The 16,891-nt window shown below is 38.5% G+C and overlaps 1 protein-coding gene and 2 long non-coding RNA genes across 5 annotated transcripts; 1 reads left to right on the forward strand and 2 right to left on the reverse strand.

Moving 5' to 3' along the window:
* Window positions 1-127: 127 nt before the first annotated feature.
* Window positions 128-2,130, forward strand: hoxb4a (homeobox B4a). Its single transcript, XM_060849025.1, has 2 exons — window positions 128-587; window positions 919-2,130. Exons 1-2 carry the CDS (start codon window positions 182-184, stop codon window positions 1,236-1,238), a joined length of 726 nt encoding a protein of 241 aa, XP_060705008.1. The 5' UTR covers window positions 128-181; the 3' UTR covers window positions 1,239-2,130.
* Window positions 2,131-7,489: 5,359 nt separating this feature from the next.
* LOC132830969 (uncharacterized) lies at window positions 7,490-13,429 on the reverse strand. 2 transcript variants are annotated; one of them, XR_009646459.1, is made up of 4 exons: window positions 13,103-13,429; window positions 12,440-12,505; window positions 10,886-11,103; window positions 7,490-7,767 (listed from the first exon to the last, which is right to left on the reverse strand). It is a non-coding gene; the product is annotated as an uncharacterized LOC132830969 (long non-coding RNA). The 2 variants fall into 2 exon arrangements; XR_009646460.1 differs by lacking the exon at window positions 12,440-12,505.
* A 1,404-nt stretch (window positions 13,430-14,833) lies between these two features.
* LOC132831012 (uncharacterized) lies at window positions 14,834-16,169 on the reverse strand. 2 transcript variants are annotated; one of them, XR_009646467.1, is made up of 3 exons: window positions 15,919-16,169; window positions 15,658-15,727; window positions 14,834-15,386 (listed from the first exon to the last, which is right to left on the reverse strand). It is a non-coding gene; the product is annotated as an uncharacterized LOC132831012 (long non-coding RNA). The 2 variants fall into 2 exon arrangements; XR_009646466.1 differs by having other exon boundaries at window positions 15,820-16,169.
* Between the last annotated feature and the right edge of the window lie 722 nt (window positions 16,170-16,891).

The following is a 16,891-nucleotide window of genomic DNA, read 5'->3' on the forward strand; positions in this document are numbered from 1 at the left end:
ATTCAGCGTCCAATTCTATTTCCTTATCCGGGAATCGAACGGGACCTACCATTGGTTGTCAGTGTCACATGAACGCCTAACTTTGTTCACTTGACAGTAAAGTAGGAGGGTTTAGGTAACAGGAAAAACGGCTGGGTTAGAAAAAATTTTGAGTTATTTTGCATTTCAGATATTAAAGGTCATGAGTTCGTTTTTGATTAATTCTAACTATGTGGACCCTAAATTTCCACCGTGTGAAGAGTATTCACAGAACAATTACTTACCAAGCCATTCTCCGGAATACTTTACCCGGGCACGGGAGCCCGGGTTCCAGCATGAGGCGATGTACCCGCGGTCAGCGTACAGCGAGCAGCCCTACTCCTCTTGCAGCAACCTCCAGGGCTCGGGCGAGCAAGTCGTGGCGCCCAGGGGTCACGTACAATCGCAGACCGGCCTGCAGAACCACTTAGCCAAGCATGGCCACCAGTGTGTCTCGGTGACTCCAAGCCCACCGCCCTCTTGCAGCCAGAACTTCAGCAACCAAAACACTCCTTGTTCCAAAGAGCCCGTGGTTTATCCGTGGATGAAGAAATTGCATATAAACACCGGTGAGTCGTTTGCCTGGGCTTTTTACTACCTGAAAGTCCGGGATCTATTGCACCCACTGTAAATAGCCATTCTTTAGATTTACGATCGCCTATCTGGAGGTCAGTAATCACATCCTCCATAAATTTTTATTGCAGTACAATTACACTTCTGGCCATGTGCCTTTGATGTGTAGTGTCCTAGCCGCTCAGATTTCTTTGAACAGCAGTTAATGTTAGAAGTGAACGTTTACATTTTTCTGACTCTAATGCTTACTTTAAGTACACTAGTTCTATTCCTTGTGAGATTCGTGGTGTTCAGTCAGTTATTTCTGTGTTGTTGCTTTTTGTTCAGTGAACCCTAATTACAAAGGAGGGGAACCCAAACGCTCCCGTACTGCTTACACGAGGCAGCAAGTTCTAGAGCTGGAGAAGGAGTTCCATTTTAATCGGTACCTAACCCGGAGACGAAGGGTGGAAATAGCCCATTCTCTTTGCCTGTCAGAACGGCAAATTAAAATATGGTTCCAGAACAGGCGAATGAAATGGAAAAAGGACCACAAGTTGCCAAATACCAAAATCAGGTCTACTACTGGCTCTTCGTCCTCTGCAAGTCATCAATCGCAAGGAAGCTCTCAAAACCAGGATCCAAGTGGACCATCAGCCACATTATAGCTGCTCTTATGGGAGAGAAATTGGTAGACGCGCGCATAAGCATATAATTTTAACTGAAAGACTTTATTTATAATGGCAAAGTCTAAACTGTAAATACTCCGATTTTGCCCACTCCTCTTTCCCCTCCCCCATTAGTAATATTGTAGATTGCAGTTTTCAGAAGAGATTGGCAAAGATGAATCCTCGTTTCATCTTTAATCACGCCAAAGTCTCCCCATTTGTCATGTTTACTTGGTGGTACAAAGGATGAACTCTATGCCTACGATTACCTCGACAGCAAACGAACACTTTAATAAATGAGGCTCCGTTTCGCCAACCTGGGATGACAAACTGTCTTTTATTCACACAAAAACAAACCCACAACAAGAATGTTGAAGCATTTCAACAAGATGGCCCTTGTGGTTTTTAAGCTTGGAGTCATTTTCCGTTGGGGTTTACAAAAAGAAACATTTGGGGTATTTGCTTTGGAATATTACACCGACATGTACTCAAACGTTTTCCTCAGACGTTTTGAACCCAAATATATTGCTTTCGGTGCCAATAAAATGTATGTAGTTGAACTTTAAAGACAAACGTGTAAAAAATCATATGTAGGAATAAATTATGTCAACAAAGTTATTTAAAGTGATTATGAAAATATGTTGCATGTGACTTGTACAGCCACGATATAATACTTGCTTCTGGCCTCAGTATTAGCAGATTGTACATTAGCTGAAAGAAGTGGAAAGTTAGAGAGAGGTGAACTGTTTTAATTTCCTTACAATTCTTTATGACATTCCAAACTTTGAAGTTTAGCAGCTGCTTCGTTCGGGCCCACAGGAGGATGTATTTTCGTTAGCAGTCTGTGTCCTTGCATTGTTCTCTATGTATTGACTCTCATCCAGACCAAAATATGTGTAAATAGTAATAACTGAAATAAATTTTTTCAAGGTGTATCTTTTCCTTTGTTTATTTATATCTAGTCTGCTGGTCCATTTTCTGCAGAAATATGATCTGGTAGCATGACTTCAAATTTCTCTGTACTCATTCATCTGTATGAGTTGGCCAGGGTGATAACAAAGGACATAGGTCTTGGTGGAAAAAAATGCCAGTAAAGTACACCTCTAACCAAATGCAATGCTCATCCTGCCATTGTTAGAGGCCTTTACACCTGCTTGTGGATACAGATGAATTGTGCAATAATTTAATAGGAGTAATACGTTTGGAAAGCACTCCTTGATGAAGATTTGTTCATTCACGACAGTTGTCTGTTCTTTCTTGATTGTTTACGTTCATCACCATGCCCCCATTTTCCTTGTAGAACACTCAATCTTGTTAAGTTAAATCCATCTGTATCATTTTTACAGAACCTCTTAACATTTTCTTTCTTTGTGCATGTGTATTGGAAAGGGATTGGAAGGTGTAATGGTTCAAGCTTTGACAAGCAAATAGATAATCAAGAAGACAAATGACCTCTTTTGTCAGATGAAGCTTTGTATTAATTTTAATTTTCTTTCTTATAACACATTGCATATGCAACCTGGAATCTGAAACTTCACCATATACAGAAAGAACGTTAACTTCAGTGCACAGTATTGCGTAACACAATATTCAACATTTGAGTGTAATATTTGCTGATTCAATTGTTCAGTTTACTGATGCACGTGTTTTGTCTTAGAACTGTAATTTAATAGATGATGTTACAAAACTGCATTTAGATGTCATAACTAAACGAGATGGTGATCTCACTCTACTCTACCTCCATCGTTCAAAAATATTCACTTCAAACACAACCTGTAAAACATCATTGATTTGAAGACGATATAAAATGTCCTTTCTGATGATTCTTTGCAACGTGTTTTACAATATGATGAGATTTCACATATCCGGTTGTTACAAAAGAAACTCGAATAAAGTTTGATTTTCTTAAATCACGTATTGCTTTTGGAGACAGCAGAAAGATTTACAATTTGTCGCTTATACGAGAAAATCCTTTCTAACCAATGTATATGTGTTTTGTGCTTCCCCCACGGAGGTCTCACGAAACCGAGACGATTTGAAATGCAGCCTTTCCAAATGTAACATTTTCGTTTAGGTATATAATTCTGAAGTGTTTTGATGAGTAATTACTTTAGTTAATAATATAAGAATTATTCATTGAATCTCGCCAGTAGCTGTTCAATTTTCTCCATTCAAACACAGATAACAGGCCAGTCAGTCCTACACCCTCTGCCAGACTGTTGCCAAAGGCTCTGAATGCAAGCTATACAACTAAAGTTCACAGGCATTATTTGTACTCGGAGAGGTTCTGAAAATGCGAGAATTAACTTGAAATCATTAATCACTGCTTTCTTTAAATACTTCTCCCATTGTTGCTCAACAGCAAATCTGGATGGCTGGTCCCGGGGAAAAGTGGTGAGCGACCTGGAGAGTTCTTTAAAAATATGAACAGAGCGTGGAATTTTTCAGTCACATCGGAAGATTGTCTCTCAACCATGCTTAAAAATCGTAAAAATGTTCAGAATTGGAGAACGGAAAATGCTGAAAGGAAAGGTAATAGCAAACAAAGTCAATTGATTTCATCACTTTGAATCGCTTTGTTGTTCTTTTGACAATTAATTGGCAATGCATACTTGCTATGTGCAACTTGAAATACACACCGCCAACATTTTGGCTGTAGAATCTTCTTATGGTTTGTGTTTTGGTGTTTATCGTTTGTTAAGTTTTTAACCATATTTGAAGGTTACAGAATAAAATCAGCATGTCGGTTGGTCAGCAGGACAGCAGAAAGGGTTCACGGAAAGGACAACTTTTCTATCCGATTAGCTGTTTTTATACTAACAGTCTGACCTCTGAAACCCTTGACCTTTAAGACATGACTCTGTTCTATCTGAACATTCTCAATACTAAAGGATAAAAAAAATTCAGGGTTACCCCTCGTTCACTGAGTTTAAAATCTGTGGTACGTCGGTGAAACTGTCCGTTCTGTTAGCCTTGCTTGACTGTTCCAACTTGCATTAGTAAAGATAAACGATCTTGAATGTTTGTTTTGAAATCCTGTTTTTAATATTCAGCAATGGCTAAGAATAGGCCGTGGGATGAATCTTAGATGTATGCACACATGCCTGTGTCCGTGTATGTGTGCGTGCTGCTCTTTACAATTGCATATAAGGATGGTCTCTAAAACTCAACCATTGAGAAGAAAAACCATTGTTGTGTTATCAGGCTGCATTTTCTCTATACAAGATTCAATAAGATTCAAAACCATTCAAAATTGAATTGCCTTGCAAATTTATTGATACTTTTTTTTGTATTTGTGATAAGAAATAGATTTTAGCTTGACTTTTAAAAATTATGAAATGCGGTTTGCTTGCGGACAATGGACATCGAGCTAAACTGGGAGGTAGAGAGGGACAGAATAGAAAGACATTTCGTGCATGCAACGTGTTGGGCTTTGCAGACTAGCTTATTCTTATCATAGCTCCGCTAGATGCGGACGCCCTAATTCAAACCTTATTGTTATTCAGGGTCTTTCTTCGCTAAGAGCATAAAATCGATATCACCTTTTCACGATTGAAGAAACAACTACCATGTAATGCAAATTGTATTAAGAGTGCGTGAAACTGAAGCCCAATTTTTCCGCATCTTTTCTAACTCCAGTTTATTAGTGCAACGTGTTGTGTTTTTCAAGGCAATAAACACATGAACGCAATAATCCATCATGCACTTTAGAGGAAAAAAAAGTTTCAAATGCATGTTAAAAAGAAATAAACGAAAACGTTGCCTTTGTTGGTTGAGAAGTCCCGCCCCTCAATCCACGTTTTCCCCCCCAAATTATTTAGATGGCTCTTATAACGGAACATGCTTTGTTCTCTTTTATAAGCCTCTGGAATTTTCTAACATCATTTTAAAATGCAATAAATATGACGGATGAGCTTTATAAGGATATCATTAAATTATATCATTATAATTTCCTGAAAACGGTAGGGTTTCTGAAGAGAACAAAGGCTGAGTTGCAGGTAATATTCTGGGCCACTTAGGACGGATTCTTTAAACTTACAACGAAATAATCTCTGGTGCTATTTTAAATAAACCTACCGCAATGTACATTGCTGGTGTGCACGTGAGGAAGCACCCGCAGAGAGAATATCGAAGCAAGGCCAAGTTAGAAAGCTCTGTGTCAAATTGGTCTCCCGGAGCATGATTCTCCCTAAGGTTATTGTTATTTTAAAAAAAAACATCGCTGATACCAAAAGAAAGAGGGTCTCCCACCTTATCCACACCTCTTTGATAATAACTGAGATTCAGCATCCCTTAGCACAGATTTTATCCGAATCATTATCATGTCTCCAACGCAAAATACATTGGGTTGAATTTTTTTCAAAAAGGCGTATCATTCTTCTAGTTGCTCGAAATTTTTCGGAGGCGTTTATGTTGCTAGTAGCGACTGGTTGCCAGATTTATTGCAGGGGGAGTAAAATTGCCCTTGTGTAGTGAAAAGGGATCTTCCTTGAAAAATATATTTTGATTCCACAATAGTACAAAACCAACTGTGCGACAGAAAACATGGATATGAAAGATAAAATGGAGAGTTTGAAACTTAGAAAGACAATGCATGAGAGAAGTAAACTTGTGGTGAAATAAAACAGGCAGAGATGCATGATTCTGGCAACATGTCCCCATTGGAATATCTGTAATGAATAAAGAACGCCATTGAGAATGGACATGGTTCAAAGTCTAAGAAGCGTCCTAGAATGCAAAGGATGAGACTTAGAAAGCCCTGAATCCTTTGATATAGCCACACTTCCTTTTTATTCCCGCCCGATTGAAAACCTCTTGAATCCCACTTTTTAGCATGTGTTGTTAAGAATGCATGAATATCATTTTGAGAACAAAAATCATTTAGAATAGAAAGGAATATGAAATATTTTCTTCTCTCCCAGTGGAAGGTGACACTTCTCCTTGGAGTATGAATTTGAAATCCCCCCTTCCCCCTCGATCACGTGACTCATTAAATAATTAATGCAGCTGTTGCAGAATAGATATGTATTCGTCGGTAAATCGCCGACATGGTCTCCCTGTGTCTGACGTGAAATTCTACTGTCCTTTTAAAAACAAGCCTATAACTTGAGAGAGAGGCTGGAATAAAACAATTTGGGAAGAGACACACACCGTGGGTTGGATTATTGTAAGTACAGCTGCACTGCCTCGTGTCTCTCTATGTAAATATTATGTGTTATTTATGTTTTACAAGACTGTCATATAATTTGACAAATAGTGTCTTTCCTTCTATTTCTCAATTTACCACGGTGGTATATTTGTTTATTTCTCCATTTTCTTTGATTTTTGTGGGAATGTTTTCCTTCTTGCTTTCTTGATTTATTGCAAAATATGTCAGCAGCACTATGGATGCCATTGTGTGTAAGTTGTGTGTTGTTTATGTTCGTCTGTGTGATAAATCATGCTCTTTGAGAATGATGTGCAAGTGATGATATTCAGGAATGAGGAAGGCTGTAATCCTCTCCCCAGAGTTGATTATTGCGGGCCATTTGTAGCAATAGATCAGAGGATAATATGAAAGCTATAGCTGGGGGTCTTAAATTACAGCATCCGTGATTACCAATTATGGATAGTTTTGTATGAATTCTTTAAAACACAACGCCTCATTGGAATAAAAACCTAGTAAAGGAGGCGCTTTGGGTGACCAGAAATGAATTGCGAAACCCAATTTTGAAAATGAGCGAAGACTAACAGACTTCCACAACGCCTCGGTCCTTTTATTCTGCGATTGGACGCCAGCCAGTCAAATTGAAGCCATTAATAGCAGCGTAACATTTAACACCGATCGTTAGTGCAAACCTTTATGTAGTAAAATTAGAATAACTTAGTGATTGGCATTAAATATTAATGGTTGCAGCAGGCAAAGAACATCAGTATTGAAACACGCGTGCCTTTCAAAATACCATTATCTGTCAGTTGAATGGTAATCTTTTTCTTATTGAGAGATATTTAATGGTCGTTTTTAATTATGATTATGTGTAGTCCTTTTAAGTGTTTGTTTTGATAATTACACTCGGCGTTGGAATTACAGATTGTATATTCTATGTGGTAACCCAACAAAGATTTTAAAAATCTCAAAATACCCATTAACCATTTAACTATTTAATATGCAAGATGCAGAAATTAAAAAAATAGACACAATTGCACGACAAGGAACGCCAAGTACATGGAACAAATTTGGAATTTGTTTATGATTTAATACATTTCCTATATAAAAAAATACTACGTCCAGCTTTGTTCTTTTGTACTGGTTAGATTTATACATGTTCTATTCATATGCATTGTTATATGAACTAAGGGTAAAACGCCATGGAATAGTTTGACAAAGTTTATATGGCTTAAAAGAATGTGGCACATAATCTGTTTCCTTCATCTCTGAATATTGGTTCTATGCTTGTAAATGAAGAGGGGAAAGGACGAAAACTCGCAGTTGCTCTATGATTGGCAGGCCTTTGGGATGTCGATTTTCTTCATTTGCCAAAAAATGCTCCTGAGAGAAGAGAAAGGGGTAAGGCATTAGCAAATCGATATCAGAACACAATTGGATATTGCTTAGCTTCCACAGCAAAGATGTGTAAATTTCTTTGCAAGTCTGACCCTGGATTCAATTGAGGCTTTATTAATTGATAACTCCCAGCACCAAAATGGAAAAATAATGTGACTCTCTGCCCTCAACACACATGAATCATGCTCAATGGCACAGTGTTCGTTCAGAGGAGCTGAGAGCAATGTGTATTCTTTGAAAAAAATACCCGGAGAGGCAGAATAAACTCTTATATTCCAAAAAATGTTAAGGATTGAAGCCTATTTGTTTTATCTTTAAACATTACAGGCTCTTATTTACATATGATTATTGTGCTTTATAACCAAGCTGACAATGCCTTGCCGAATCACTCAACGAAAAGCCCCTCCTAAAGGCTTTGTTCGTGTGCCTGTCTTTAACAGCAGTGGCGACTTCAATAGAAAGCATCGCATCAAGACTAGGGTCACTGTATTTCAAAAATAAGAAAACGCCGAAAACACAGCATTCGATACCGTGCCGAGATATCGAACAACATTGTTTATCTTGATCCTTCCTGTTTTTGTTATTTGTTTTGTAAACCAAGTTGTCTAATTTTTCTCTGCTACAGATCGCATTCCACTGCATGAGTAACAACATTATGCAAACAAGAAGGAAAATTGCTCAGCTTTTCTGATTTCTGCACTCTCCTTCCACCCCCACTCTTTTTTTCTCCCTTTTTCTGTTCATCAGCTGACAGAATTAAGTTTGCGAACCAGTTTTTAGATTTATTTATGGTGTCTCATTTTATAATTGGTTTGATCTCTCGCTTATCTACATCGTTCAGTTGCGTTTACATCCTTCAAACTGAACAGATATAGTTTAAATAAAATCTTTTTAACGGAATGATAATATATTAGGGGTTATAAGGAAGTATTCCTACCTACTCCCAGAATAGCCGTTGCTCTTATAGGATGGCTATTTAATGTACAGGTAATTATACTACTCATAATAAATCATGTCTCTTCTCCCCGTTAATATATTGTGCTAGCCTGTATGTGGCTGTTTAAAATTACTGAAAAAAAATGATATTTCTCTGGAAGCGAGCGTGTCTGGGACAGCGCACAGAAGAGTGGGCGAGGATGGCAATGCATTTCCATTTCCTAGTATTTGCACAATGATAGGAAACAAAATGAAACAAACTAACGTTACAATGTATAAACAATTCACCTTTTTCAAAATAGTCAGATCGTTAAAGGATTTATATTTTGTTCATACACAGGATAGTTTACAAGATGTGTTTAATAGAAAATTAATATAAAGAATGGAGCAGAGTCAGACAATAAGATAATCGATCACAAATAAAATTCCACAAACATGCATCATTTCGCTGCTAATCTTTTGTAAAATAAATATGTAAGCATAATGCAACATCCGACAAAGATTGCGAAGCAAAGTGCGTCAAATATAAATGCACATAATTTCTTACATAAAGGATATATAATTAAACGGCAGCATTGTAGTAGGTATGTAAAGTTCCTGACTTTGCAACTAATGGCGTTTCAACGCATCTCAATAACCGATAAAATTAGCTCCCGTAAAAACAAGGTAATAAATTATATTGATGCTGTTCCATGCTCCCAGACTGGCTATTAGAAAAGTGAAAATGCAATAACTATAACCTCTGACCTTTCCCTGATAATACAAAACGAAACTAATTTTGAGATGCAATTTACTTGATGGCTCCGGTAGTATAAATTTCCCTGTTACGAACGGTGACGATTTTTGATTTTTCTTCTGTTCAGTGAAGGCGTCAAATCACCGAAAAGCTAATGTTTTTGGTGCTAAATTTTCCATGCCCCCCCCCCCCCCCCCCCCGCCCCCTCCATTTCTTTGTGTTGAAATGTGGTCGGTCTCTGAGGAGCAATTGTCCGAAATTGTTGCAACTGGAGGAACAAAAATAGGATAAGGTGATGCCCTGTTCACACTCCGTAGAGATTTGAGGTTTATTTGCTTGAAAGTAATGATTGTAATCATTTTATAAATCACATGGATATTGTTGGGGAATTGACATAGTCAGTCTGCAGCAGTGAACTCAGGAACTGGCATTGCTTCTTTTGGAATCTCTCTCACTAAGGCTTTCTCATATTCTGTGCGCATTTCTTTCACTCTATTTCCGCATCTCTTATTCACTCTCGACCACTGCTAAATATCACAGCACATTTAGCTGGCGGGTCCGGTATTTTAAGGAGTCCGCTAATGTTGCTCTGCGTATTCTCAGCGATTTCTGACATCCATCCACGAGACCAGTTCCCATTGGACACGTTACACGCATCTATATTTCATCTTCTGTTTATCATTCTGGCCTATATCTTGGCAATAGCCTATCCCTTAAATCGAGTTGAGTGTACATTTGTACTAGATTTTTTTTTAACAGCATGTGCCGATATAAGCTTCCGGTATAAATAAACTGCTCAGATTTTTGTAGAAAGTCCGTTCACTTATAAGGCTAGTTGGGAACCAGCCGTTTGTAACTTCACAGTCCAATTGCTATTGAATCCATTGCTGCCAAACGAATGCATGCATCTTTCGATGACGCTCCCGAGATCTTCTAGAATGCATTTCTTTTAAATCCACCAGGGTCCAATAAATATTTTTCCTCCCGTGGGGGGTATAACTGAGCTCCACCACCTGTGATTAAAGACCAGATTCAGTGATCGCTTTCCAAGTTCCATTGCTATAATCCAACAGGTAAACGAACCAAGTTAACTGCAGTTTAAACATTTTCCCTTTCTGCAGCTCTGAATTCCAGGCTGGATATAATTAATGGCCCATAGCTTGACCTGAGAGAAAGGTCCCCGGTTGGTTTCCGTGAACTATTGCTGACTTTTTGTGTGTAACGGATTAAGACAGACGTGGCCTCTCCCACACCAGGCAACCAACACCCCCCCCCCCACCCCACCCCCACCATCTCATCATCAGCATCCGCGCCCCCCAACCCCAAAGTGCTATTTTCCAAGAGGGCGGCAAAGATTTCTTCTGAAAATTCTTCTCCTCTTCAAACATCCTAAAGATCTAACAAACAGTTAAACGTTTGGTTTGGATCTACCTTTGATGGCCATTGACACCTCTGAATTCGTGCAAAAAGCTTCAAAAGCATTTTTAGATAGGGTGTTATCCTCAAGATGAATGTGCACATGATTTATGATCTGGGCAAACAGTGTTTAGCTATTATACTCGCGACTTTGAAAGTTTCCAAACTGAGGTCCATCCAATGTTGACTGCTTAAACTTCCTCAACTCAATCTCCTGGCATTCTCCTTGAAACCTTGAGAGAGAGAGAGACAGAAAGAGGTAAACACTTTACTTCTTTCAACTTTGCCGAATTGCTACATCCCTGTATTCATTCCCATCGAAAAATAATTTCGACATTACTCAACCTCCCGAGAACATAATCATAATTTGGGATACACAAGAACGCGGTTCTGGTAAAGGATCCACCACCTTAAAGTACTACAAAAAACATCACTGGAGCATTTTCTAATTCATGGGAGTACAATGTTCTGTTAAACGGAAAGTGTCTTAATAGGTTTTTATTTCCTTAGGCATTCGTAGCCAGATAGACGGCTAGCGATAAGGCGACGTTTGATGTTAGCAGAAAATGGGTTTGCATTAAATTCCTCTCCTTTTTTAACAAATCATTTTTATATGCTGCAGCCAGCCTCAGGCGAAATGAAAATGTACCAATTGTTTGATATGCTGAGGAAGATAGTTAGTACTGCAGGCGTCAGGATGGATCTAGGAATAATCAACTTGAATTTTATCGTTCTTGGCACATAAACAGAACTAACTGTTTTACAGCAGAGGTCTTTTTTTCTGAAATGAGAACCAAATGGAAAGCTCGAGTTTTATTTCATTTTTTTCTTGCTGGTGCCAAAACAGTTGCAGATTCCAAAGTGCTCTTTCTACGTTCTGGACTGCAAATTATTTGGTTAAAGGACAATAACATTAAAGGTATCCTTACTAAATATTAACTCTTTCTTGTTGGATAGTCCCTTCTCGTGCATTATCTTGCAAGCTAGGCGCAGAGTTTGTCACTGCAATTCTGGTTAGCCTCGCAGATCAAAGACCCTCTGTTCCAGTTGTACAGTAACCCTATTGATCTCCCTTTGACTCATGCCAGGCATTTCAACCACTCCTCTCCCCCCTCCCCCACCGACACACGTACACTTTACACCCCCAGCCCCCACCCTAACCATCAACGTTCTCGTTAATTTAAACCAATAACTTTATTTATCTTAGTTTGTCAGTGTTACGCTAACGTTAATTTCTCGACCGTTTGAGAAGTAAAATGAAAGGCCAGTGATACAAGGCAAGTTGCAGAGCACAAACCGCTGTAGCACGTCACTGTTCTACAGGTCAAATGTCACATTAAACACAAGTTATGCATTAATAGGTCAGATGAAAAGGTACATTTGGAAACGTGCCAATGTATACTGTGCAACGTGTTTTGTACGGCTGGCATTCACTTTTATATGTTAAAAGAGCATGCTTAAATATTAGAGAACACATTATCTAAGGAAAGCGATATCTTTATCTTTTACATTTAATATTGCGGCCTAAAATAAGACGCCTGACCACATTCCGATGAGTGCATAACGTACTTGTAAATTGCAATTTGATAAATAGCTCTTGCTTTAAACCAGCTTTTGTTTTCAAGTAACATGTACCTAAAATGCATCAAATACAAAATGTTCGGTAAAATTAGTACGCATGATGATATAATATATTTTATATTGAAATAACATGCAAATACTACAGGTTTTACGACAGCTTCATACATTTTGCTATGATTTATGCTAAAATGATTAAGTTTTAGTGTAACTTAACGCTAAATATGCCAAATGCGACTGTATAAGACTTCCTTATATCAAAGATATGCTGCTAATTTTGCTGTCGGATATATTACCATCTTGCTAAAGAATGTGGACTGCTGTGAACTAATTCTTTGCTTGTTGAGAATAAATAAGGCGTTTAATTTTGGAGTCCCACATTACTTTGACAGACCGTGCGTGGGTGTAAACCGAGCCCACTATCACAAGTATTCTACTAAACAAGAGGGGGAGACCACAACTTATGAGTTCTGATCCAAACCAGGAGTACCAGGCCTGCTCTAAAAAAAACCAAACTGCCGCTTTCCTTCAGCAGGGAAGCTGAAGAGGTGTAAAAAGGAACATAAAAGTTTCTCAATCTCTACTTTCCCTTGGGTTCTTCGAAGAAGCTAATTATATGAATGTATTTTGGTTTTTATTTAAGTAACGACTTACCTTTGCAAACAGCTTCTACGGGAGGAATAACGTGGAGTGCCCTTCGTCATCCACGAGAAAGCGACAAGTTTTTGAAATGCCCGAATTTCAACGTTCATGCACAAAAAAAGAAGAGTTCAATTAACAATTGCTAAAGTCTGTATAAAATGGGGAAACGTTGACGTACTGACCACGTGAATGCATAATCCAAGCGCATTTACTCTGGCATTTGGATGGAAGGCCTTCGCCTGTGTCTCCGGGCTGTGATCACCCAGTCAGTACTCTGATTATTTACAGCAGGCCATTTAAAAAACAAATCGGGTCAGGGGGAAGATATGTATGCCGTCCAATACCTCTTATAAAAGGATTATATGCGATCGCAGAGAAAGCCTGGGATAGTGGGACGGATTGTTATTTTGGATACATTTCAAACCTTCCCGCTGATTGATCATTAATGTGGTGAGTTATTACTATTCAAGGAAAGGTCATTCAGAGAGAGGCTTATATCTGTCACAATGAACTGAGTCATATTTTATTTCTTTTCCCTTTTTTTTATCCACTTAGCCCAACTGCAAATGTTTAAGTGTCCTCCTGATACTCAACGACTGTAAATTAGTTCACTGGAAGAATAATTCTCAATGTATTTTACTCTACAGTGAATGCGCGTGTGTGCGTGTATATGTGATTTCAGGAGTCCTAATTCAGACCCTCTCCATGCATCGATCTCAACGCTCTTTTCCGTCTTTTCTTTTCCTTTGGAATTCATATTAATTTAGCAAAAAGAAAACAAATTTTAACCATAGCCCATTATGGCAACCAATGATTCTTGAACATTTGTTTCCCAGACAAGGTAAATAATTTATGAGTTTAGCAGTCCGCAGCAAAGAACTAAGCCTTTTCGATTGCATTTGTCCCAGGAATGGAACCCTGCCGACGAATAAATATGCCGAAAACCAATTAAAGTTAACACAACTGTATAATTCAACTAATTTTAATGTTTTATATGAAAACACCGAAGACTTTCGTTTATTACAGCCAGCAGGTGAATTCCTGCATTAACCCGCACCCAGTTTTCCTTCTCCTTTGTTCTGCTGCGCTGCTGGCGTCTCGTCACACATAAGTGCGCAATCTTTATTATTAAGATTCGACGAAGAGTATTACTTTTCCATTTCTCACGTTTCGTATTTAACTATTTTAAATATTTACAATTCAATTCATTCGATAGGAAAGGTTAACGATTCAACGTGCGTAACTGTTGCAGCTTTCGGCCGTAGGGAAACATTTTATTCCGGGAGGTCAGAACGCTTTGTGTGTTTTATCTTTCCGGAATTGATGCCTTTTGGGGGTAAAGTGTAACGAATATATTACTCGGGACCAATAGCAGAATCATATGAAAGAACACAACAATTTTCATTATCAAAGATATCAGCTTCCCCACTTTTTATTGCAATCGAAGAGAACTTAGTTTCAATGAAATCACTGATTTTAAAATAAGAATGCAAATATTAAATAATTCAACGTAATGATCCTAATTTTGAATAGTTGTTCAAAGTGAAATAACAAAGATTCATTGTGGCAATGCAAACACTTTGCAAATATGTCTTAATGTAATTTTCATTGTTAAAAGCTCAAAGTTGAATTAAACGCCTACTTGATCCAAAAAACATATAAAACTGACTAAACATTGTGTGTTTTAAACTGAAAGATAGATTAACAACAGTTAGGAGGTAATAAAATCAGGCAAGTAAGTGGTTTAGGGTGGCAAAGATATTTAATTTATTGACCTCTTTTGGCAAGAATTCCACAAAGATGCACGAAATACAATGATTAAGCAGAAACAACATTTCAAGTGCAATTTCAAAAACATACACAGCATGTTATTTCAATTAAAAGAGTCAAAATGCTGGTTGGGTGAGCAGACCAATGTACATGTAACATATAAATGTATAAATTAAAGCATTGACAATTAATGTTTATATGCGAGTACAATAGGCTGCCATGTTAAACATTATTACTAATGCACAATCTACTCCTGATTCCTGACGCTCCACTTTTAGATGCTTCTTTTGTCACTTGTTCGAAAACACTCGATTTCTTCAAACGTCGTGTGCAACGAATTCGATTTTGTAACGATTTACTTGATCGAAGGTTTCTCTTTTTCTTTCTTTTTTTGCAGTCTTGGCTCTTTATAAAGACCCCGTCAGCAGCTGCACCTTGGATCGAGGACTAGCAGCACTATTGCGGTAAGTCATATTACGTTCATTCCATACCTGAACCATTTCCCAGAATTCAATGTTCTACTTATCTATCAGATAGAAAAAAAAGGATAGAAGGATAGGTGGACTAATTGAGTTAACATTAAATAAACTACATTATATCAAGTTATAGATTGCGCACATTGTTCAAGCTCTGTCACGTCCCATTATCCCGTTCCAAATTCCCAATCGACATATTATTAGAAATCTGATTTAGAATAATTCAAATATTTTGTTGACAATAATCAGGGAGTAACTTGTTCTACAAGAATAAAGGCAACTTTCGACATTACACCGGCATGTTCAAGTAAAATATCTTACCACCACGTGAGATTTTAATTTAAAATCGCTGAATTTCGAAATTGGTAGAGTTGTGGGATCCACGTTGAACCTAAAAAAAAGGTCCATTGTTGAAACCGACTTCTTTCCCAGACGCAGAGGTAGATCATAGGCAAAATAATATGTGCAAGAAAATGCAATTACCGAAAATCGTTCATTCAGAGAAGTTAGGGAGTTGCAAAGTTGTTTATTCAGCCAAAACGCTATTGAAAATAATATGCAATCGTGTATAAAGTTTCTAACCTGTCTTACTTATAAGCAGAATGAACACTTTTTTTAACGGCACGAATTTAGCCTTGCTTTATGAAGTTACTCCTTTGGCAGTGGAGCCCTGCGTTGTCGGAAATCACTGCACGTTAATAAAAATCAATCCGTTCGTCGCCTCTCTTAATCCAGCAGAAGTGGAGCGTTCACCTAATGAAGGCCACGGACTTCTGAGTTGCTTCTTTAACCTCTACCCACTTCACTTCCACGAACCCGCCTCCCCCCCCACGCCCACCACCTCCACCTCCCCCTCCCACCTCCCCCCTCCCCCCTCCCGCCCCCCACACGCCCCCCGAAAAATAAAGACAAACTTGGCGAAAAAAAATGCAAAATAGTTTGAAGGCTTAATGAAAGTTGCAGAGTTGTAGATTCTTTCGCTGGTCTTCCTCCTACGCCCTTCAGGCTCCCCTTTCATGTACCTAACCTCGTGCAACATCTATCCCTTTTACACTGTTTACAGCTCCGGTGTCATGAAGTCATAAATCTTACGTAGCCATAAACGACAGAAGCAGTGGCATGCATAAAAAAAAGCTTAAGTTCCAAATTCTTTTTTCATTGGCTTTCACTCAAATGACAATTCTTTCTCTGTCTCCATTTTCAAATGGGCATTTTTTTTAAAATGAAAAAAAACACCTTAAGTGTCCAAGCAAGTGCATGACACAGCTAACATTAAAAGTTTAGAGAGAGGCTGTTGCATCTTGCCCCTTACTACATATTCAACACGACAGAATTATCTAATCTATTCCCCCCCCACTCCGCCTACCCACTTCCCCACCCCCACTCCACCACCACCACTCCCCCCCCCCATCCCGCCCCACCGCCCCACGCCCCCACCCCGGCCGACCCTCACAATTTACGCTGAGTTCATTTTCTTTCTTTTTACACCGCGCCCAGTCGGACACTCGATTTTTTTTATATCATGAATACATTATTAATTATTGGTTCCGTCCAC

Source organism: Hemiscyllium ocellatum, chromosome 32, assembly GCF_020745735.1.
Source record: "Hemiscyllium ocellatum isolate sHemOce1 chromosome 32, sHemOce1.pat.X.cur, whole genome shotgun sequence".
Lineage (NCBI taxonomy): Eukaryota > Metazoa > Chordata > Chondrichthyes > Orectolobiformes > Hemiscylliidae > Hemiscyllium > Hemiscyllium ocellatum.

Bases quoted from the DNA above. Each gene is read 5' to 3' on its own strand.
- hoxb4a (XM_060849025.1), top strand. From the start codon at position 182: ATGAGTTCGTTTTTGATTAATTCTAACTATGTGGACCCTAAATTTCCA. The intron at 588-918 runs GTGAGTCGTTTG...CTTTTTGTTCAG, and splicing joins GAAATTGCATATAAACACCG to TGAACCCTAATTACAAAGGA.